This window comes from Pseudopipra pipra, chromosome 10 (assembly GCF_036250125.1).
Source record: "Pseudopipra pipra isolate bDixPip1 chromosome 10, bDixPip1.hap1, whole genome shotgun sequence".
NCBI lineage: Eukaryota > Metazoa > Chordata > Aves > Passeriformes > Pipridae > Pseudopipra > Pseudopipra pipra.
The window spans coordinates 16,372,996-16,397,430 of NC_087558.1; the positions used below are offsets into that span (position 1 = coordinate 16,372,996).

General features: G+C 40.8%; 1 protein-coding gene across 7 annotated transcripts; it reads right to left on the bottom strand.

The window, feature by feature from the left end:
- Positions 1 to 1,051: 1,051 nt before the first annotated feature.
- Positions 1,052 to 23,593, bottom strand: MFF (mitochondrial fission factor). Of its 7 annotated transcripts, XM_064666490.1 has the most exons (10): positions 23,399 to 23,559; positions 18,930 to 19,147; positions 17,893 to 18,065; positions 16,831 to 16,919; positions 13,273 to 13,347; positions 9,990 to 10,148; positions 7,652 to 7,669; positions 4,361 to 4,423; positions 2,084 to 2,168; positions 1,052 to 1,733 (listed from the first exon to the last, which is right to left on the bottom strand). In XM_064666490.1, exons 2-10 carry the CDS (start codon positions 19,144 to 19,146, stop codon positions 1,602 to 1,604), a joined length of 1,011 nt encoding a protein of 336 aa, XP_064522560.1. In that variant the 5' UTR covers position 19,147; positions 23,399 to 23,559; the 3' UTR covers positions 1,052 to 1,601. The 7 variants fall into 7 exon arrangements, with proteins under 7 accessions (XP_064522560.1, XP_064522561.1, XP_064522562.1 ...); XM_064666491.1 differs by lacking the exon at positions 7,652 to 7,669 and having other exon boundaries at positions 23,399 to 23,556; XM_064666492.1 differs by lacking the exon at positions 13,273 to 13,347 and having other exon boundaries at positions 23,399 to 23,553.
- Between the last annotated feature and the right edge of the window lie 842 nt (positions 23,594 to 24,435).

Below are 24,435 nucleotides of genomic sequence, written 5' to 3' on the forward strand. Positions count from 1 at the left end.
GATGGAGGTACATGATACAGTAAACAAAGCTCAGAAACAACATATGCCACAGCCATATGCAGAGAAGCCAAGGAAGCAGGGACAGCAGCCTCTGCAGCGGGGCAGCAGCCACACACCACCAAGAGGACACAAAGAGCACAGGAAAGGTATGAGGGCAGTGTTCTTTCAGGCACTTGCAGCGCTGATATCAAAATCCTTAGGGCTCCTCATGCTGATGCTCCCGGAACCACCTGTCCTTACCAGGACCAGCTGTGCTGGGCACCCGCGGCCATCCCAGCCCGAGGTCCCTCTGTGCAGAGGCAGCCCCGGGACTGTTCCGTGCCCTCTGTGCTGCAGGGTGAGCGAGGACAGCACTGAAACAGGCTCTGGGTCCTTCTCTTCTTCAGTCACCGAGGATCATCATCTCTTCACCTGTCTGTGCACCTCTAGAGCCCAAAAAACGGCCCTGCACAGTGGTCTGGGTCCAGCTGTTCTAAGGACGGTCGTCTTTGAACAGTGTTTTGGTGTCATTGCACACTGACAGTCTCAGTTGTTCCACACTCCCTAGGGAAGGGGCTGTGGCTGTACAGCACTGCAGGGCAGTGGCAGTTGCAGCCTTGCAGGGGCACAAAGCCACCAGCACCCCCCACATAGTGTCTACCAAAAAAGGTGCTGGAGCATGGGATGAGCAGGGGATGTTTAAACTGACCCGGTGCTGGAGGACAGCAGGCTGGCTTCCCGAACACCACCACCACACCAGGCAGGGGAACGGAGCCTACACATGCCCCCCTGCTGCTTTGGAGCTGTTCAGGCCACCACTACTAGTTACTTCAAAGACTAATAGTTTAGATGAAACCTCCAATAAGTTTTCTTAAAATAATATTAAACAATGGTTTGGGGTTGGGTTTTTTTTTTTGAGAGAGTTTTATTAAATACACTACATCAATATCTTGTACTCCATAATCTTTTGACCACTCATAGACTGACTTGCTTAAAAATGTATTTTTTAGAAAAACATCTGCAAAATTAAACCTAAAAAAAGTACATATTACACACCTCTGGACAATCTGCATGTTAGCAAAGAATTCCTTTTATTATTCGACCCAAACAAGTACTTAAACAAGGAACATACTCATAAACAGGACACACTCCTTGATTATGGCACACCTCAAACTACTTGGACTAAAGGAAAACTAGTGCAATTGTTTAATTGCATCTAACAACAGAACAATAAAAATGAATTTGTATTCCTTTGTTTTTGTATTTTTTTTTCCAAATCCATTCAATTTGTTCTCTTCCCGCCACAACAAAACCTCCAGTGGTTAGTCCTGGAGATTACTCAGGAGTCCTTACACTGCATGAAGCAAACTTCCCATGGGCTGATCCATGTTTACACAGAAGCATGCAAAGGAGGATACTGCAGTATTTGCAATGCAAATCTATTAAATACGTTACAACTGAACAACAAGGTGTCCCTTTAACACTGCAATTCTAGAGCCTTTATCTGTGGTGGAAGTTTCCAGTGTATGAATTATAAAACAGCATACAATTTCAGAAACAGAAACAAGGAGTTTTGCAAATTGTTTGTGTTTTCAACTATGAAATCTTTCTGAGGGCCATGTCTAGCGCCGAAACCAAAGCCAGCTATTGAGTAGCCAGAAAGCTACAGTAATTGAGTACATGATCATTTCCCTCTTGGCTCGCTCTTTGTTCTCTTCTTCCAGAAGTTGTAGACGGCGATTAAGTTTGATTATCTAAAAACAAATAAAGGCTTTTAATACTTCAGTAAAAGTGGCCAGACTTTTTAGAAGCTTCTGAATAACTACACAAGATTAGCATCCCAAAGAGACGGATGTTAAACAGCTGATAATTTGACTTTCTATCTTCAGATATTGCTGCCCCTAGTAAGTAGGAACAGAAATGGAGTCAGATTCTCTAGATTCCCAGAACAATATAGGATATGTAAGGGCAGTCCAGCAGGGGCACAGAGAAGATCCCTTGCCATGCCTGTTATGAATACCTTTGCAGTCACACAAAAAACCTGTTACCCCATTTTACCACTACAGCTTTGTCTTAATATTGTCAACTACTGTGCTTTACGTACCTGTCTTCTTAAGGAAGCAGCATCCACAACTGTCATGTCATCTGGTGTTCCCTCAAGGGTCGTGTCAAAGTTGGTGAGAGCATATCTATCAAACAAAGAAGATGGCTTAGCTGTCTCAGCCACACAAAGATCAGCAAGTACCCTATTTTACCAGCATTCCAGTAGATGTATTTCTTGGTGGTGATGAAGAACTATAAAGTTTTTTTGCAGCTGTTACAGGGCCATATTTCAATAGGATCCTAACTGAGTAAAGCACAAACGCATATGAAATGGGTAAGTGCTTCACTGAATCGGGGTTGACTGCTCTCCACATTTAAATATTTTTGAAGATTCTCCACACAGACAGACTTCTTGCTGACATACAGTTCCTCAAAAGACTTTCCAGTTATTTAACTGATTCATGAAACCCGAACACTGCCTGAGCTAAAGCACCAGTTGCAAGAGACCTCTGGCAACAGAGCAGAAATAACCAAATGGAGACTTGGAAAGAATTGGGTGTCTTATGCTCAGTACCTACTTAAATATCCCAAGGGGACATTTACTGAGATTAAGAACCTCAGTCACATTAATCTCAGTATTATAGGCAGAGAAGCTGGCAAATAAAGAGTGCAGTGCAGAATCACTCACTGCTTGCTGAATTTGTGTGCATTAGAAAGTTTGTTCCCAGGGTACTCTCAGTTTATGTAGCAATTCAGAGAGAGCATTATTCTAACTCCAGGGCAAGGTAATTAAATACAGAACATTTATTATCAGTTGGCAAGTGGCAGAAAGTCTACACAGAGTATATGTTTTGATCATCCAAGTGCTACCTCTTAATCAGATTAATTTCCAACAACTAACAGGTAAATCCACCTGTTAGGATCCTCCACCTACCCTTGAGCTTCTCACTTTCTATCTTAAACCTGTTTTCAATTTTAGCTCCCCTTGACTTGCTTTCTCATTAGGACCTAAGAACAATTGCTGCAAACAGCTTAGGAAATGGAACAAAATAATGTCAAGGCTACCAAATTCACAACAAACACACCTAAAAGAATGTTTAACATTTAATGACAGTTAATGGTTAACTAATGAGAATATGAGTAGAATTCTTGGAGCTTGCAGAATGCACATAAGTGCAGAAACTACTTTTGCACTTTATGTTCTTTCATCACTTTCAGGAAACTTCTCTAGAATGCCCTTAGCTCAGGCAACACCCTCCCCCCCAAACAGACAAATTGTCAAGTTTCCATATATCACTTTGTTAATACATTGTTTCTTAATAGGAATTGCTATTTCTAGATCAGAATTGCATTAGTCTGGACTTACAATAAATATGAGATCCCTGAGCTTTGCACACTCAAAAAAATAAATCGAGTTCTCCTTACTCTACAGGTCCTCTGAAATCCAAAGAGATTTCTGATGAGGGTCTTCTCATGGCCAATTTTTTATTTGTAGTAGATGGTAAAAAATTTAGAAAATTCCACCATATCTACAGCACAGTTGTCCTTCACCATCTCCTGACACAGGCAGGGAGGCTCAGCATTTCAGTGAGATGAGCACGGCTCCCTCCCAATTTAATATAAAGTCACAGTGTATCACTGCTGCTCTACCAACTTCCAAACCATTCCAGATATTATATTAAGAGGGTTACCAGAATGAAATCCCTTGAGATATCTCTTGGACCATTCCAAAAACTGAATGATGGAGTTACAGAAGAGTCACCTGCTTGAATCCAGTTTCTATTTAAGCCTAAATCTAACCTCCATTTCTATGAAAACATGGAATTGTAAACAGCAAATGGAAACAACAGATGTAGAAGGGACTATTTTTTTTCCATCATTCTGCCCATGAGATTATGTGTCACTCTTATATCCAGTTCCACTGAAACAATGTCAATCTGCCAGGACAATGGCAGGGAAAAGGCATCCAGCCACAACTAACAGTCACAGGCATGTTACTGAGAACACCCGTGAAAATTAGGTGATATAAGGCCAAATTTTCTAGCAAGCTCATTACTAAATAGCAAATACCTAAACTGTACTGCCAATGTAATTTCAGAGCCTCCTCTCACACATTAGTCTGAGTCAGAATTCTGCAGCGTGTTGTATCTATTGGACAACTGAGGCCTGTGCAGGTGACTTGGATGGGTAAGGAATAAAGGCCTGAAATATCTCAAGAGTTGAGAGGGAGCACAAAAATATTGTGTTTTAAAATAAGATCACTAGAAAGAGGGAAACAGAAACCTGAATTTTAGAATCTAAATTAGGGGGTCATGACTAACAAAAAAATACTCTTTACCTGGTGTTGTCATGATGAGGGTTAGAGGAAGTGGTAGCAGCTGACCCACCACGTAACACTGGCCTACAGCAGGTTTGTGTAGATAGAAAGCACGAGACAGAAACAGGAAATGACAAACAGAGATAAGAGGTAAAACACACAGAACAAAGGAACTTCAAAATACTTCCAAATATACTCTATAATGTTTTAATACAATATACCTTCTATTTATTTTCTTGTAAATTGCACTTTCATATTCTTCTTATCAAATTTAATCAACACTGAATGTTTTTGCAGCTAAGAAGTGTAACAAGTTTTTGATGATACAGCTTCATTTATGGAAGACAAACTAGTGGAATAGAGATTTGGGTGGAGATTATCAGCCTTATAAATAACCATGGGAAACTTCCAGTTAAGAAAACAACAAAAAAATACCCCTCAAAACTAAAAAGCTCACCCAACAACAATGGGTAAACAATAAATGTATTTACACATACTTTCAAAAACCCTTTTAATCCTCCTCTCCTCCCTCTAGGGAAAGGGGAGATTTGTCTTTTCTGTATTCATCTATGCTAGATATAATTTAGATATAATTAGAACACCTGGGCTAGTACCTAAGGACCATGGATAGTCTGAAGAGAGGTACTCCTCTCCAGGAAGAAGTGACTACAAGGTTCAAGCAGATGTATGAACATCTTTGTAAGTGTTGCTCTTTAAATTTATTTTTCTTTTTCTTCCTAGGCAAAGAGGAAGGAAAGGTAGGGCTTTTTAAGTTGCTTCAACTCTATAATATACATTAGGTTTGCAGTAAGAAGCTCCTATATTGCAGTTTACAGAAGAGGTGAATACCAGCAGTACCTTCTGACCAAGCTGGTACTGTGTTTTCAGTGCCTCTGGTAACGAGGCATTAGTGTTGCACATCACAGATGTGGAACAAACTGTTCAGGAGCCTGAAATCCCTTTTGTTTTCCCAATGCCAACTGGAGATACTTGTACCATGCAATTAACCCACGGATACTGCAGGCTGTAACATTAAACACAGAGAGAACCTTGGTATGAAGATCTTTACAGCAGGTACATGTAAGAAGCAGAGCTCTGGTGCTGAGGTAGCTGGGAGAACACTGGCCTGGCCTGAAAACCAGCAAGGACCACGCAAAAATATCACAACCACGAGTTTCACTTAAAAGGATCAGGATCTAGGAGCCTTGGCAAACTCTGCTACCTGATGCAAAACTTACTAGGACTAGGTCCTACTCTAGTCAGCACCATAAATGCATACCACAGTGTTCTTCCCTCTAGTACTTAAGATAAGCCAGCATGATGTGTTTTACAAAACAGGAAGTCCCATTTCCAATACATAAACTAACAGAATATTCTTACCTAAATGCATGAGGTCTTCCAAAAAGTTACCCAAAAAAAAGGTATTCCTAATAAGAGCAATAATTCAGGTAGCCTGAAGTATTCACTGACAGATGCTACAACTACATACTTTGAGGAAGTGTAAGAAATGGAGCAAACAGCAGCTATGGAAAAGGTCCCAGAATTTCTCTGCCAACAAAAGTCACCTGTAACTAACTGGCAGATATGGGAATGTCAGTGTGCCAGTATCCAGCACGCATTTCCCATACCATTGTCCCACAGGACAACATTTGGAATTCGTGTAATGAGAACAACAGGTCTCAAATGCTCTCTAAACTCAGCCTTCTGTGCTATTTTTTTGGCAGAGTTTTACAGATGTTGTAGAATTAATGACTATTAATTCACAATACCCTTTCCAAGGAAAGCCACAGGTTTGGAGGCAGTTGAGGGCTACAGCAAGGCACAAACCCAGAGCATTCTGGGATCTGTGTAAGTCTTTAATCCCACTTTCCAACACAGCCAGGCTGTTAGGAAGCTGCACATGATTTCTTCCTTTTCTTTGCAGTTCACATTTTTTCTTTACAGGTGAATCCAAAAGGAACACCACAATATTTCCCTACCTCTCCTGCACTCCTTGCTTGGTTTTATATATCAGAATTGATGATACAGATCACAGTGGCTTCATAACTGAGATCACCTTACCCCAAAATCAGCAGCAAGTTTTTTGGTAAATACAGAATGTGCAAGTATAATAAAAGAAAGGTATTAAATACATGGCCTTCTTTAAAAAGAAGTGTACCATAGAACTTTTGAGTTTTCTGGCTACTTCTGTGAATTCCATCCTAAACATTAATGCACGATCAGAAGAAGCCATAGCTCCAAGGTCATGTGTACTCCCTGCAAATACAGCAGCAGCCTGAAACTTGAGGGGAATGCACAGTAATACAATTTAATAACAGTGGGAAAAGTGGCACTAAGGCAATGACCAACTAAGCCTGGTCTGTCTTCTGCTGGTTAGAGCAGAGCGTGCAACAGGAATACCACAGTGAGGATGGAATCAAACACATGGGCTGGGAGGAAAACAGTGAAGTGTGGACAATCTCAGTACCTGGGTCCAACCTGCACCACTCCTGTGCCTGCACACAGGGGACTGAGACCAGCACACACCCTCTGCTCAGCAGAGGCAGTACCTGTGTTCACCTCTTGCTGTACTTTAAAACACCTCTGGAAGTCTCACAGAAGCCATAAGAATGGGCAGTAGGACTTGATGGACAAGTTCTGGACATGAACTGGGTAAGCTTCTAAAGTACAGAGAGGACAGTGACTGGATCAAACTGCTCTCCTTGCCTGCCTCAGTGCTACAAGCAGTTACTTCAAACAGCAATAGCTACTGCTTTTCCAGCCTCCTTCACATGTGCAGACCCACTTCATTTTCTTCGGAAATTACCCCAGTCCAAAGTCAGATGTAGCCCTCTTGGATAGCCTTAACTTGCATCCCATTTTATTTCTACAATGAAAAATATAATTAATTTTCTCAATATAAAAAATAATCTTGTTACATCTCAGGACAAGATTATGTGGGTGAAGTTTGGCATTTAAAAAGGATGGTGGCTTTTTAGAAGAGATATCATAAAGGAAATATTAAGTTTTCATGCTTTTTTCTCATAAATAAAAAGGTACTGACCCAAGAGATGAAGAACACTTTAGATAAAGTACAGATTTCAACACAACTCTATACAGATATGAAATTGCCTTTATTCCTGCATTTAAGACATCTCTAAAATCTCCTTAAATGCAGGGAGTTTTTTGGGGACTTGTTGGTTTGGTTGGTTTTGGATTATTTTGTTGCCTAGAGCATAAAGGATCAGTCTTTGAAGGGCACTCAACAGGTGTAGGCCCTACAGTCATTTGAAAGAAATTGAAACAGAAAAAGGGTTAAAAAACAAAACTGACCTATTGTCCTTGTCCAAGCTGAAGGAAATGCAAGAGTAAACAGACAGTGTAAACAGTGATCATTAAATTGTTGCTGGTTTAAATAACCATTATGTGAGCAGTGCTGGCTGAATTAGGCATAACTCATTCTCTGCAGCAGGACAATCAGCACCTACCGTTAGCAGTTTTAGTGGATTGGAAAATGTTTGGGGGGAAAAAAAAAAGACAAGCCATGAAACAAGTTAAAAATATTTCCAGTGAGTAACCCACAGCCAGATCTTGTTAACTTTAATAAAAGATCCCTTCTAGCATTAAGCATAACATGTTAAAAGAGATAAGGTTTTGAGATAGAAAGCACATTACACAGAGCAAAAGAACAGAGTGCAGGTTTGGAGCAATTTAAAATGAACAATATTTTGCAACCATGCAAGTGGATCATCCAAATTTCACATTCCTACGCCAGATGTAATGGTGGGTGTCTGAACACCCAGCCACAAAGAATACACTTCCACCTTGTTGAAAAGTTCATTCGTTTGGCACCTATTTGTCCATAGGTGACTAGAAACAGGTTTCCCATTCCTTCTAGGAAGGTTAGTGAGAGAACCTCAAAAATTAACCCAAACCAGGGTAAGTAATGCAGCTTCTGAAGTATTCAATATTCTAGAAATTTTCCGATAATGGAAGTAAGCTGAAAGTGTATGTATGCACATGTGTTTGTTTTCCAGACTCCAAGAAAACATAGGCATGAACGTGCGTAATGGAAGCCAGGAATAAAACCTGTAGCTCCACTGCAGACTGAGAAAAGGACTAGAATTTCAATCTATATTTTAACAAGGATTCTTGGCACAGTATCTGTAAGTGCTACTGTTCACAGACAGTACAAGTCCTCCTTATCTGGGAGCTTTAGTTTAGTAAAACAAACATGTAATTCCATCTCATTTTAATATTGAAAAGGAAAAGAAGTTATTGATGCCCAACTCTTGACAGGCATCAAAATTTTAACAGCTACAAGGACCCAACTTGCAGAATTTCACCGGGAACTATGCAGCTAATTTTGTTTGTTTGATTTTTTTGAGTCCCAGTTTAAGAACATAAAGACTAGCAAGACTGGAGTTCTCTACAATTCAGGGATGTTAATATGGGCATTTATTTACTGTCAGATCAGCAAACATGGTGAGCTATCAGAGGTGCCAGTTTGGCAAGTGACTGCAAACACACAGACATTCACAGTAAGATTGGCTTGATAGTCACATTTCATTACCAAAACAACCAGGAAGCAAATAATTTAACTTCACACTACAAATATTAAGTGTGCTGCTGGGATATCAGCAGAGGCAGATGGCAAATTTCAAAGAACTTGCTAGCACAGGCCACACTGAAGGGCTGCAGGAGCAATGTGCAGTTCCTCCCAATGTTCTTGCCAATTATCTTCTCTAATTCAACCTCTTGGCAAGCCCAGAGGTCTGAGATAACCCTACACTAGAGACTGTCTGCAATTCTTACCTGAATTTCTGTGCTAGCATACTACTGAAACGAAAATTGCTTTTGGTAAATTACCATTGCCATTATCAGTTATTGTAAATGTCTCTATAGTGTTAAACATGCCATTCTTGTAGTGCTTACAAGTGCCAAATCACAGCAGTCCAAGGATGCATCAAGGGGGCAAAACTCCACTGAAGAGAATGAAGTACAGGGGTTGCCATGAGGCTTGTTCTGGCTCATCACCTCTCAAAGTGTCAGGTTATACATAAAACCAGAGACAGCAATAATCAGAGGAGCAACCAGCTTCTTAGTGTTCATTGCCTTTCTTGCTCTCAGCATCCAAAGTGGCCACCATCAGTCAGGTGTCAGCCAGAGATAACTATTCCCAATATAAACTGAAACAGCCTCAAGTCTTGACACATTACCAAAAGCATGATATTCTGCCCTGTTTCTGCACATTTGTTTTAATGCTTTATGACAACATCAACCCAATCTTATTGATTTGCACCACTGCTCACCAACAGAAAAGCAGAAGACAAGGCTAGTAAATTTGCAGGCTCAGGGTCAAGTGTTAATTGCAGAAAACGCTGACAATCTCAGAAGAGCAAAACCCCCTGCAGCCACAGGCTAACCCTTCCTATTTTGATTTTTATTTGGAAGGGAACCAGAACAACCCTATATTTGAAACAGAAGCATTTTGAAATGTGAATTTTGGACATTTAAATTGCTTATGAAGAGTGAAAGCAAAGGAAAGCAAAAGCAAATACTTTCATCTCATTATTTTGTAAACAGAAACCAAACTCCACTAAAAAGGAGAACAGAAAAAAAAAAAAAAAGAAGCAGCAAAAGCTGGCAAGAACCAGTGACAACCAATCACCTGCGGTTTTCATCCAGCACATCCAAGACCTGCTGGTAAGCCCTACGAGTGGAAGACTGGATAAACGACAAAATGCCACGAGCAGAGTAAAGATTAGTTCCGTCTTCAGGTAACATATTGGGAGGACAGACACGAGCCTGTTGCAGTGATGGTGTCACACTGTTTGTATAAGCACAGTAAATGAAGAGAGAAATACTGTAGTCAGATTTTAAATTAAAAAAAAGAGCTTTTCAGATAGACCCCATTCCAAAATGCTTATTGCTTGCTTTTGGTTTACCCTTCTCCCACCATTATAAGGTAACACTCAAATTTTAGTAGAGTAGGGATTATGAGCTACATTTACATATGTTCTTCAGAAACAAACACATGTAATCCAAGGACACAGTTTTGATCTGTTATACAAGTTAGTTTTAAAAAGTGCTTGTACAGCTAAATCTGTACCTGTTGAAGTCAGTATTCAAGTCCCCAATGACATCAATGAGAACTGTCTTAAAAAGCATTAGCATTTTAAGAAAATCCTACACAATCTCTTTTAAAAACACAAGCCTTTTTCAATAGGGAGAATCTCACATAGAGCCCCTTCAATAAAATTGTTTTGAAGCTGTGATGAAAGATCAAGATGGTATTTTGGTTTGCACATAAACAAGTTTAAAGGGAACTACAACAAATTCAAGAAATAACACAAAATTCATATCCCAGTGAAAAAAATTACATGATCTAACTTGTTGACTGTGATGCAAAAAATATTACTTAAAATATGCAGGACTGAAATTAAAACATGATCATTTGGATTATACAAACCTTGTCTATCAGAGAGAAATTAGTTTTGATAAACTGCCTGTGATTTCCTCATGTTTCTTTACATTCAAACTGACTTTATCCACATTTTTGTACACATATAAAGGCTCTTTATTTTTTTTTAATCTGGAAACTTTAATTAAAGGTGAGATGCTTTTTTAATAGGAAGAAATTTGTGTTAACTTAATTGTACATATTAACACAAATGCAAACCAAGTGCGAGCCACTGTAGCCTTTAAATATTGGGATAGTTTTTATTCCTAGATTAGCACCCATAACTCAACACATTTCCTTGTCCCTTGTGCTTTGCTCCAACAGCTTTTGGGTTTAGAATGTCAATCTTTCTACCCCTGGCACTTTTAGTAAAACATTAGTGGCTGAGTGATTGGAAGCTGGTTTGATATTTGGATCATCTCTAGCTGAGTGAGAATTCTATGGATACTCTCACACTGAACAGAGTTGCTCTGCAACTGGCTGGCACCAAGATCACAAAATCGAGCAAGAAAGAAAAATCAGTTGGACAGACTGACTGAAAACACGTTACAGGAATGTCACTTCATCCACAGCAGAGTTCAGCCATCCTGTGCTTCAAAGGAACTCAAAGACTGCAGTGACTGGTGCCTGACTGACACTGGGAATTGTTTATTACCTGAACTACAGATACCTTTTCATGCTGCCCTAGAGTACATTTGGACAACAGCAAGTAAGAAGGATACAACAGTAAATAACTATCGCTTCTCTACAGCTTTTATTGTTCTCCAGGACTTGCAGAATTCACCTTTCTCCTCTATTTATGGTGACTTCTACCTTGCAATCAATGATAGTGGTCACACCTACACATTCTACTCTTGAATTGTGCTGGAAATGCCAATGATCACTAGAAAAATATCAAGCAGGGGCAAGTATTGAAATATTGCCACTAAAGGGAATTTATGAGAATTTTTACTGCTTGTGGATTTGCTGGCTTCAGGCAATCCAGGGAGGAGCTTAAAGCTTGAATGCATAGTATGTTTTACTTCAAAAGCAATTTTTCCTGTTCATCACTTCAGATGTGCACAGAATAGGCTGAAAGATACTTTTGCAAAGAGTATTTAGACATACTGCAAAATAGATGACATTGTGGAATTCCTGTTGCCCAGAATGGTATCACCATAAATACCACAGTAATGTCATTTGCACACAAAGACTTCTGTAGATACTAAAAGTATTTTAAGAAGTGAAAAAAACCCCAACCTAATTTAACAACAACTGTACAAAATTCCCTAGAACTAAGTTACATGTGCTGATCAAATTCAAAGTGTATATAATAAGGAAAAATCAAAAATTGAGAATAATTCCATGAAGAGCACAAATGCCAGGGAGAGAGAAGCCAAATTTTTCTTCCATCTTCTTTTTTCAGGGTTTGAAATTTATGTCCTGTAAACATATAGGACTCCTTTGAACTACGTCAGAGACCATAGAGAAGAAATATTATAAAGCAATTACCTGATATACAAATCAGCCCAGACGACAAAAGAAAAAAAATCTCTAACATATACCTCGTATGAGCACGTATCATTGCTGTGGCTATGCCTCTTCTCCATTTCTAGTTAAATGGTCTTAGTTTTAGGTATGACTTTGTTTCAGATTTCTGAAAAGTGGCTCCAGCCTCTTATTTTACCACTCCCTGGTTACCAACACCAGTCAATTCCAGAGTATGGAACCAAACCAAACAACATGGAATTACAGGCATTACTATGAAAGTGTACATTCTGCTATATGCAGAGTTCTTAGCTTAGCAGTAATCTCTCCTAAAACTTCTCAAAGCATTTGTGATGTATACAGGCTTTATTTCAGGTATTTCTCTGACTTGCAGTTCTGGAAGTATGAAATGAGAGGTAAACAGATTTAACTAGTTAAGGTTACTTTAAATTCAAGCACATAGGCAGACTGTATTCTTGTTAAAGACATGCACACAATCACCTTTTCTCCATGATTTGCATGAAGAACAGAATTTCTCAAACTGTGAAACTGAACTCTTTAGAGAGATGTGTTTTTCTAAGGAAAAGGCTGGAACAGAAAAAAAAATTAAGTGCTGTCCACTTTTCCATGCACTCTTGGTGATTTGGTGACTTCCAATACAGAAGTGGAATCCCTGCATTCAACACTGCCTGGCAACGACCAACAAAATGCTTGGTTTCTCCAGCTATTCAAAACCAGCCAAAGAACAAAGAGTCAAACAAACTACTTTGAAATTTAATTTTTTTTACTGTCCCTTTCATTGGCTGTCAGGTATTTTTCCCTATGCTCTTTACAGGGGGAAATGATATGGCCAAGTTTGAGAAACCCTGAAGCAAAATTAGAAACCACACATTCAGTGTAGCAAAGGCTGTTTCAAATTTTATCTTCTAAACTACAGATACTTAGTCAGAATATTAGTATTGCAGAGAGCTACGTAATTAGACACACTCTTGATTTTCATATACCAGGTAACATTTAGGCTTACGTGCAATCCTTAGTCGAAAGAGGTGACTGGAACCGTGGCATTTTATTTCTTGGGACAGTATCTGATCTGTGCCACCTTGAATAATAATTGTAATCTCTTAAGTAAGCATTCTTATCAATAGAGGGACTGTAATTTAGAGAGCTGTCACTATTGCTATGCAGTTACTGTACCACCAGGTACCACTTGTTAGTCTCAGGTTTTCTAAGAGCATTTGGGAATTACTGTCTTTAGTGAAGCCTAAGTGCCAAAAAATTCTCAGAACTGTCTCTGCATGCAACTGGATGACAAGAAAGGTAACAGAAGAGAAACTACTTGTTCCATATGGAGAACACTGTGATAGGGAGCCCAGCCAACTCTGCTTCCATCTGACAATCTATTCCAGAATATTTAATTTTGTCACTTTGTAAGCCAAGCACTGGAATTGCACGCAGTACATCTGAATATTTTGTCCAAGTAGGACAACAGTGCACTAGATTAAAACTTCAGAATCATAGTCTTGTTTAGAAAACAAAGGCATTGAAAGGCAGTGCTCCCTGTGCCTTTTAATGGAGTCCTCATCACAGCATCTGAGCTGACTATCATGTCTGTCAGGGAGAGGAATCAAGGAGGTAAGAGAAACAAGTGTTTAAAAAAAAGGTTTTGGGTTTTGTACAGGAATTTAATATTTCAAGTAAAACGTGGACTTTCCTATTTGAAGGTGTGAACTAGACTCACACAAGCACAGGAATAAAGAGCTGATCTTTGTCAAGTTACAGCACCATAGCATGTTACTGCAGAAGTAAACTATGTAGACATGATACGAATTCACAAGTCAAGCCAGTTTTGATGAAGCAGCAATGTATCATTACAGTAATTATAACAAAGGCTATTTTTTTCAGCCAACAACACTAGATGTAAGAACTTTAGGTGCAGTAAGTTTCTTATGGCTCTGTACCATTGGAAGATATAGTATTTCTAGATAGTAAAGAAATTTCGAGGTGATATAAATGAGGTAACAGGTGCACAACTATTTTTCTGTAGTATAAAGATTACATTTACATGTATTTACATTTACTGTATTTGTGTGAGCCACACAAGTTCCCCTGGGAACATGGTATTTCAGCAACCTGAATTCACAGAACACTCTCCTGGAGTGAGCCAGTCCAGAGTCACATTCTTGGAGACTGACAAAACCTAGATGAGGGAGAAACATCCATAGCATGTTCAAAGCAATTTTGTCTTTTGTATTGTACCAAGTCAGAAGAAGCAATTATGTCAGAGAAAGAAGCAACTTCTAGGAACCTCAGTGATTTCAAGCCATGTGATCTACACTCGAGACACAGCATAACGTCTCTCATAAGGAAACAAGAACTTGGGAGGACAAGAGAAAAATGAATTTCTACTAAAATGCACCAACTGCAGGTCAGCAAGTGTGGAATGCTGCAGTGGGGAAGGACAGCTTCTTCCACATGGGCAGCAGAGAGTGTGGATACAGCAGGGTCACTATCAGCTAGCTGGGATTTTTCATGCAAGCAAGAGAAGAGATCCTGGATCAATCCAAAGGACATGCATAATGTAAAGTGCTTGGCACTGGAAGTTTGATTTATGTGACAGACCTTATGCAAGGACTACCATGGGTATCAAGAGAGCCAAACTACTCTCCAGGGGGGTCATAATCTCCTGACTTTTGTAAATGATAAACTGAGTCACACCAGCTACCAGTTATATGTTCTTTGATCACATCCTTTTTAAATTTACAGGATTCCAGGTGCATATTGTATTGCTAAGCTTCTGAAGGACTGCTAGTAGATTCAAAAACTGTGACACCAAATAATATTCAGATCATTTTAAACCAGTAATTCTATACATAGCTACTGAGTGACAGCAAAGCACACAGGCGAGTTTTAGAGATTTAGGATTTCCACATTCAAGAAACCCCAACATGTGAGAAATCTGACAGCAACTGGATACATCCAGTCAAGAGCTGATCTTGCTATTTCCTCAGATGTCTGGCTGGGCAGACATGGCCCATGACTTTTGTAAGACTAAACTAACCTGAGAGCAAGTGTAAAGCAGTATCAAGAAATCACAAGAATTTCTGTACCATCTGTTCTTGCTTTAAGTGCAATACATCAAATATGTCAATACTGGCAAAGCAGCACCGGCAGCAGCAAAGGGATCAACGTTTTCCCAAGCAGCTTCCATCACAAAAAGACCATCATGTACCATGTGCAAGCCATCAGACAGGCAAGAGAAAGCCATTCCTGCAGTCTGGTTCAACAGGACATAACTGGATAACTGATACCACAGGGAACCTGGGCATTTAGTAGGCTGATAGAACACCTGGAGACTGAGCTGAGCAGGAGATAAGGATGCAAATCTAGTTTTGCCAGCTCAGTGAATGTCTGACTCTGCAGACTTGAGTGCCTAGACATGTGCAATCCATAAGCTTGTATGAACCAAAAGTCTGATTAAGAAGAGGAAGATATGAAACAACATTTCCATAAAGATGTGGAGGAAGAGAAGGAGACTTATGTCTGGAATGTGCAGAGTCCATTTCATTAGTTTTAGACAAACTAACAGGTAGACAGGTATGTAGTACACATAGTGCCCTTGCTCTAAATAGAAGAAAACAGGCATTTCTAGGGCATAATTCACTTGATCTACTTTAGATTAAAAATAGGTAGATCCAAAGGAGGTCATGTACTTATTTTCCTCATTACTGAATATTAAGTTTATGGTGATCTAGCAATACTGTTACACAGTCTACATTGGGACAAATGAATCCCATCTTTAAGTCTTAAATCTAAAATCTTTTCCAAGACAAGTATTCCTTATGGCAGCTGTATTAAAACTCACATATAAAAGATTCCTAAGTGTTACATTGCAAAACCAGTTATTTCCAGGTGAAGAGATGCTGTCACTTAGAATAAACTGAGATTAATCAAAAGCTATCATATCCAATAAAAATTTACAGGCATGTATGTCTTCAGAAAGCACCCTAAGAATTACTGCCTTGGATGGTAACAGTAGATGAAGTTTCCAATTCTAAATGCTACCTGCTAATTTGGTCTCAAAAGGTTAAGATATATACTGACAGATTCCAATATATTAAATATATTGATACCAAAGAAAAATTACTTATTCTAATATTTATGAGGAAGTAAAAATACTCCTTCTTCTAAGAGTGAAAATCATTATAATATCAACAGTGAGAGAACTGGGAACATTTTGATGTACAAAGAACTCAATTTCCTGAAAATTCAGGGGAAAAAAATATTCTACCAATTCAGAAACTGAAAAATCTCCTGAAATAACAATTGATGGTAACTGGTGAAACTGTGAACCTACAAACACTTCCACCTATCCACTGCAAGAAAAGACTTCACAAATTACTCACCTCACTAAACAAAAAGCATAAGAATTAAGAAAAATGCTGGCCTTGAAGTTGTTAAAATGATGTACTTGCCACAACATACAAAATATTAGTTGGAAAAAGCAAATAACAAGGAGCTAAGGAACAAAGGAGGTGTGTAACAAAGCTCTAGCAGTGTCCCTGCACTCTGTTGCCCTACTCACATGGAGTCATTCCGGGCCAGTTGGCCGTTCTGCCGCGTGGCGTTTTCGCTCATGGAACGTTCTCTCTTCAGTCTTCCCACTGAGCGGACCTGCATCGAAGGGAGAGAGAGGCACATAAAAGACAGAGAGTTCCAGGACACAATAATGTGCAGTGGAGGTCTGTAGGTTAGATCTGCCCTCAGATACGAAGGCATGTTTTCATGGGTTTCACAATGATAAGGAGGAAAACAACTGATGACAGGATCTGATGCCTGTACATGTAAAACCAAGCTCCAACCTTATTGCAATCCTGTTGTTATCTATCCATGTGTTCTGATGCCAAAATGATGAACTGACAGAATTTTTAATAGTCTCTGAAGATATTCAAAAGTCCTCTGGACACAATCCTGAATAATGTGCTCTAGGAGACCCTGCTTGCGTGGGAAGGTTGGACTAGATGACCTCCAGTGGTCCCAACCTTATCCATTCTGGGATTACTTCCTATCATGAGAGAGAAATGTATTTCTACTGTATTTTGTAAGTCTACAGAATATGCAGCTTCATAAATATTTTTCTGGTTTTAAGATGTCAATTACCATCATTCACCTGGATGCCAATGTCATACCATTCTATGAAGTTGGTTTTCAGAGTTTTAACAAAACTCATTAATTCTGTGTGGTGTTATATCATCCGGCCATGAACTCCAGAGGTCAACTACGCACATTAAAAGAATGTGTAGTTCTCTAGTCTGTTTTCTGATAATCTGTAAATTTAAAAAAAAAATCTTGCAGTTTTCTCTTCATCAAAAGGATGGTTTTTTTAAAAGTATTTTGAGCAGTTCTAACTATGACTTTATTTTTGTAAGTACTGAGTAAGCCTACTGAGCATGGCAGCCCCATGCCATCTGCCACTTCAAAGGCATCATCAGAAGTACCACAGTGGTAATAAAAATATTTTTAGATTTTCCCAACTTATGTTAGCACCAAGTTGATTTTCTACCACAGTAGAGAAATCATTGGTCATTTCACTTTCTTTAGTAGTAGAATGCTTCTCAACTAAGGAAAAAGCAAAAGAAGTACTGGCCTCTTCACTTTGAGGTGTCTGCTGTGGAGGTTTTTCTAGATCCAAAAAATCTAGCGGTCGATCACTAAGAGAAATAACACGGGGAGGAGTTTTCAGTGCCAGTGGTTTCAATGGAGTAGATTGAAGAATGTCAAGGTCTGCTGGTCTGGAAAATGGAATGTCTTCACTATTACCTGCAAGAACATCAGTTGTCAATAGCAAGTAAACCGTTCTGAGGCCTGAGGGCCAACACTAAAGTTCAAAAAGACATCACAGCAGTCACTTCCCTGGCCCACGCCAAATAATGAAGTATAACTTTCCTTAACAGGTCTTGTATGTTAAAAACTATTGGTAAAGCTCTCATAAAGACCACATTATTGACAATTATTTGAGCAGTTTCTCTGGGAACAACGATCCTGAGTAATCCTGAGCCACATCAACTGCTACTGCAAGTGAGAGCACTCAAGACAAAGTCCTATTAACGGTGTATTTGACTGGGGATGTCAAGGCATAAAATATACATGTCACACATTTTGCAAATTGCAAGACCTTCAGCAGTTCCAGGTCTGTCACTGTAAAGCCCATGACCATAAATACTATATTGATAGAGTCCACCCAATAACAGATAGGTTCTTAACATAATTAGAATTCTGATTATGATCAAACACATTTCGCATGACTAATATATACAGCAGATCCCCAAAACTTGTTATAGTTACTTTACCTTATAGTTAATTAATAAAAATTAGGTGTAAATCAATAAACATTACCTTTTTTCCTCTAAAAATGGTTTAGTAAGATGAAATGTCAGCAATTAAACCTTCTGTGCATAATTAATTCATTAACTGTCTCCATTAAAAGCTACACCAAAACTATTAATAAAACATTTTTAGAGTTTAAGAAACTTCCTATGTCAAAGTTAATGAGCATTAACTGTTTGAAAACCAGAGAGCATTTTACAGGTTGTTCTTTTAAAAATGCATCAATACATATTTTTTTCCATCCAGAAATTTGGGAAGCTAATTTAAATTTTCACCTGCATTGAAACGCAGACATACCTGCCACTACAATCCGCTCTGGAACCTGCATAGTTACACTGGCATTTGGAAATCCTTCTGGGATGTCCTTTTCCAGGTCAGCATTTTGAGGAGCTACTTTGAGTTTTTCGGGGACCCTCATGCGCTGACTGATCCCTTCTGTGTATTCCATCTCATACTGAAGGCGGTTCATTTCTGCCATCTCGGCAGCTGGAGACGGGAATGCGGCTCCGCTCATTCTGGGAAAAGAAAACCAAAAACTCTAAGAGCAATACAGGAAAGCAGCAGAAAGTATGTAAAGGAAGTGCTTTGTTCTTATTACTAGGCAAGTGGTAGAGACTTATTTAAAGAAACAAATTATGCAGTAAAATTCATAGGAAGTGTAGTCTCAAAGTGCTGAGAGGTGCAGGTGATGAAAGAAGAACAAACTGATGCTGCAGACAACGCTCAGAGCTGCACTGAGGGTCCTCAAAGTGAGTGAGTCACGGTAAAAAAACCCCAAACCTAGAAATTCTGCATGTAAGGTATTATTCTTGCACTGGCTGGCAGAAAAAGAAAGACAAAACAACCAACAAATCTCTGATAGGATTGATAGGAAATCTATTCAGAATTGGCAAGAAATCGAAGTTGTTGGTTTGCATTCACACAAATCCAGTATTTGAGAAAATGGCTGAAGCCTTACAAAACTGCATGTTGAAACAGTGGAATGACAAAAGGCTCAGCTTGGGCAGCAGCCTCCTGCTCACATTCAGTCATCCAGATCTCCCCCCATCTCACAAGGACAAAGTTCCTATCAACAGCCTGTCAAATCAGCTTGAACACTGAGTACATTCATAACCATTTCCAATCACAGCAATTATGTGAACTTCTCACGTCTGTTTTTCTGTAAATTAAAATCTTACTTTTGCAGAACTGATACAAGACGAGGGCAGAGAGAACAAGACTTTATTTAAATTTAAAAGTGTTTGCCAATACTTTATAGATACATTTTCCTAGAAGAGGAGGGGGATTTCAACTGAAGCAGTGGGGGAGTTTCCTAGAAACTGGGCTGTGAGAAACTGATGTATTTGTTGTGAGCTGTGTCAAAGACCAAGATAACTGGGGTTTTGAAGATGGATTTAAGGTTGAGAGAAAAAGAAATCCTAGAGATGCACATGAAGGTGGGTTGGGAAGGGGCTCCTGATGGAAACTGTGGGCTGGAAAGGAACCTCAGAGGGCTGGGAGAAGTTGTTCACCTGGGCAGTGGCTGGTGGCTGATGGCTCATTCTGAGATTATGGTTATGGACTCAGCTAAGAGAGACATTCTAAAGCTGCAGTTGGAGTGGGGCTGGAAAGGGGCTCCCAGAGTAAACAGTGAGCTGCAAGGAATTGGTTGTGAGAAATTTTTTATCCAGGCAATGGCTTAATGGCTGGGGGCCTTGCCAACAGCTCAGATTGAGATAATGGTTATTTTTAGGGTTAGGATTGGAAAAAAAAAAGTTTCTAGACATATATGTGCACACACAATATGTAAATACAGTTTTCCCAGCAAACCTGCTTGTGGGAAGCACGGCTTACTGTAGCAGGACATCATTTAGTGGTGTTGCTTAAGCAGTTTCCTAAATGAAGTGACCTATTCTGCCAAAAAGGCAGGGTTTGCCACTAATATTGCAACTAGATTCTTTTCCTATTTTTGGCAGCAGGGCTCTATCTGTTGCTGTGTGTGCACTTCCCTGAGCTGAACATGCAGAACTCTGAGCCTCGGTGCGGAGACGCTGCGTGGCAGGTGAGGCAGCCCACAGGCCCTTCCTCCCACCAGCACACACAAGCATTACCTTCCAGATTTATCAACAAAACCTTGAACTAATAGTAACCTTCAACCAACAGAAAGAAGCACACAGAAGGATCTGGACTGTGTAACACTTAAATGCACACAATGAGTATATTCAAGATGTGATCCACTTGGGAATCCATCCTGGGATCCTCAGCGTTATTTTCAAGACTTCCTATGACTATGGATCAAATGAAAGAATCTCATTAATCTCAAAGTCTCACTGGAGCACAGCAGGAAAACAAGTGATCAGGAAAAGGCAAGAATGTCACTGTTCTATGTAAATTTTAAAAAAAAATACTTATAAAGAAAATACCTGAAAATTTAATCCATCTGTATTAATTCTCACTATTTGTATGTAATCAAGTGAAATAAAGTTAACCCACTTTGTTAGAAATAAACACTTTATAGGAGTTCAAGAGGTTCTTAAACTTCTCTGCCACTTCAAAGTTTTTAACCTTTCTCATGGAGTTTTTTCATCCTTTGATTTTGCAAGCTGGATTTGTCTCTCTTGCAGACATTGGCTGGATCAGCCAGTGACATGAAGAAAATAGAGTCTTCTGACATTTCCACATTCCAAACAGTGCTTTTCATTTGAAAACATTCTCTCTGATGAGAAAAGCATTCCCAGACTGAATAAAAATGTCAGAAAAAGAGACCAAATTTTAAGAAGAACTTAAAGTACCCAGAATATCGAGTGGCAGCACTTCAAGCACACTTATTGCTCACAGGACTTGACAAAAGGTGTTTCAGTGCTTGCCCACATCCTCGTTTTGAAATACCTGTGCAGCTCTAATTTTGGCAATCAAGTATCCCTGCCCTGCAGCAGTGTTTGCACCACAGCTTCCCTACAACCTGGCATTGCTTTGGGACACAAGTTTACACCACAACTGTTTTCCAGCCGCAAGGTAAAACACACACAAAGCCATAATTAGAACAGTCACTTTATAAACTATTTATACATTAAATAGCTCTGTGTGGGTTTAGCTGTACTTTCCAAGGACCTATAGATGCAATACCTCAATGTCTTCCTACTCTTGCCTACTTCTTGTCTACTTTCAGTCACTGAGAACTGGATTTGCTGTCAAAGTGATTTCAGTTTTTACTCCTTTTTACAAGAGAATAGCAAAACAAGAAATGGTGAGATTTCACCAACATAAAACTTAAAATATTTTAATGGAGCTTGAGAACAAAACAAACTAATGTTTTCTGTAATGTCTTTGTTACACAAAGCATTTTACAGAAAAACATTAATAATAAATCAAGGATAATGAGGATTTTAAAATTGATATTTACAGACCTAGGTAGTTCTTAAAGAGGCATGAGAATACGAGTCTGAGAACAATAAGACAATAAAAATACAATCACAGATACAGGATAAACAGACAGAAAGCAGCTGAAGTGCAAATGAGCATCAGTGGCATTTAATGAAAGAAGGCAGGGAAGGAAGAAATCCAGAGAAGGACAAAGAAGAGACAGCAAGAGGCAAGGGGTAGGTACCTCCTTCTCCCTCTCCTAAAAAAGAACATCAACAGGAGAGATGAGGATGAAGCAATGCATAAAAATGTTAGGGATGACTCTTTGCCAGCATTCTGGCAATAACCAGGCATTGGCCATATCTGTGCTGCAACAGGGAATGTTCTGCACAGCGAGGAACCCGAGATACAGGATGAGCACTGGTAACAGTATATCTGTGCCAGCTCTGAGAGCAGGGCAGGTTTTACAGCCGACACCAAACTGTAACTTCTCCAGCTACATTACTGTTTGTTCCTGATGTGGTTACTTTACAGCTCGTCTGTTCGTGTGCACATAAGCTGCAAAGTGCTCCTTTGGCAAGTGTCCACATATCCTCAGACAGGAAAAAAGGGGAAGAGGAGGACTTAGAGCAAAGTTAAGGCACGAATGAAGGACCCGAAGTACCTATTACAGGAGCCTAGAGCTGTCAGAACATGTATCACGGAGGCGGCGTGGGGCAGAGGCTGTGCTCTAACAAAGCACCGACAGAACAACCCGAGGGGAAGGAGCCCCAGGAGCAACCAAAGCTGTTCTGCACAGCACGGTCACAGGTGCTGAACTTCTAAAATACGCTGCCCTCTCTCCTCAGCACATGAACAAAACGTATCCATTATACACGAGGAAAGCTGTGCGGTCACAAAACACTAAAGGCTGCGCTCTTTCAAGTCTATTTTACTCCAGCTGAAGGTTTGAACACAAAATATTTTAATAGAAAATAAAAATACTGAGGAACGTTAGGAGAAAAAAACCGTCACTCTGAGAACCATTTCTCTGAAACACCCAAATGTTCCCTGCGCTGCGGCGGCATTAAGAGCATTCCGCAGCAGACTGGGGGAAGGTCCCTCCTTCCCCTAAGGGAGGGTCGTCAGACGATAACGCCCGAGGGCAGAGGGGACTCCGCGGCCTCAGTGCCTCGAGTGTCCCCGTGAGGGCTGAACGTCCAAACCCCCCCGGGCCGCTGCCGACCCCCAGCGCGGCGCTGCTCCCGCTGCCGAAAGGCTTCCAAGCACTGGGAGCGCCGGGAGCGCCCCCGGCACCGGGGACACACGGGCTGGGGGGCTCCGGCTGTGAGCGCGGAAAAGGGCCGGCTCTGGCCCGCGGGCAGGCCGAGCCCCCCGCGCGGAGCTGGGGCGCTGCCGCCGCGCCCCGGGCGGTCCGTACTCACCCCGAGCGGCGCGGAGAGGCCGGGCAGCACTGCGGGCCCGGCCCGGCCCGGCCGGGGAGCGCTTCAGGCACCTCGGCTCCGCTCGGCACTCCGCGGGTCAGCCGCCGAACGCGGCCTGCGCGTCCCCATCGGGCTTCCGTAAGAGCCGCGCGTCACGTGGCAGAGAGAGGGCGGAAGCGGCGCCCGGCGGTGCCTCACGTGCGAGGCTGCCCCGGGGCATCCATTTTTGGTGAGGGCGGGGGAGCCCCGCGCAGGCGCACTGCCGTGTCCCCGCCAAGGTCAGAGCTCCGGGCCGGGTAACACCGCTGGGACAGGGACACACTGGGCCGTAATCTTATGCTACGGGCGTGGAAAGTGTGTCCAGGTGTGTGCTGAGAACAGGCACTGCAGGGCGCGTTTTCTGTCTCTGAGCTGCCACCCTTTAGAAATGATCAAGCGGCTCGTTCCGCCTCACGTCCTGCCGCCCGTCAGCTGCCCGCGGGTCCCGCCTGCCCCATGGCATTAGGGACTGTGACAGCAAACCCCGCCGCACACCGGCTCCGACCAGCTCAACCCCATCCCCTGACATCGCTAAAACCTCTCCAAGGGCACCATTAGCTGACCCTGCCTGAAACCGGCAGGTTCCTTCTTGAAACCCTTCCTGAGCAGCTGCTTCCTCGTGTTACAACGCAATTTTCCAATCTCATCCAGAAAAATAAAATGAAAGATGCCATTATTACTATATGTAGCAGAGCTTTCCACATCTTTTTGATTTATGGTCACAATGTTTTGGAGGTCAGAAGGAGTAGCGGTTCCAGAAGTATAGAAGGCATATATTGATCCAAAGCCTGCAACGAGCTAATTCAGCTCTTTACAAATATCAACAGTGCTGTTTTACAGAGGCAAGTGGTCAGAAATATGATCTCTTACTAAATAAAAGTTGTATAACATTGAGAATTATACATCAGTTGCCTTAAGATACATGATCTCGCACTTGGCCTCCTTCAAACCCAAGTTGCTGGCACATCTTACCAGGCAATCCTCATCATTCCGGATGA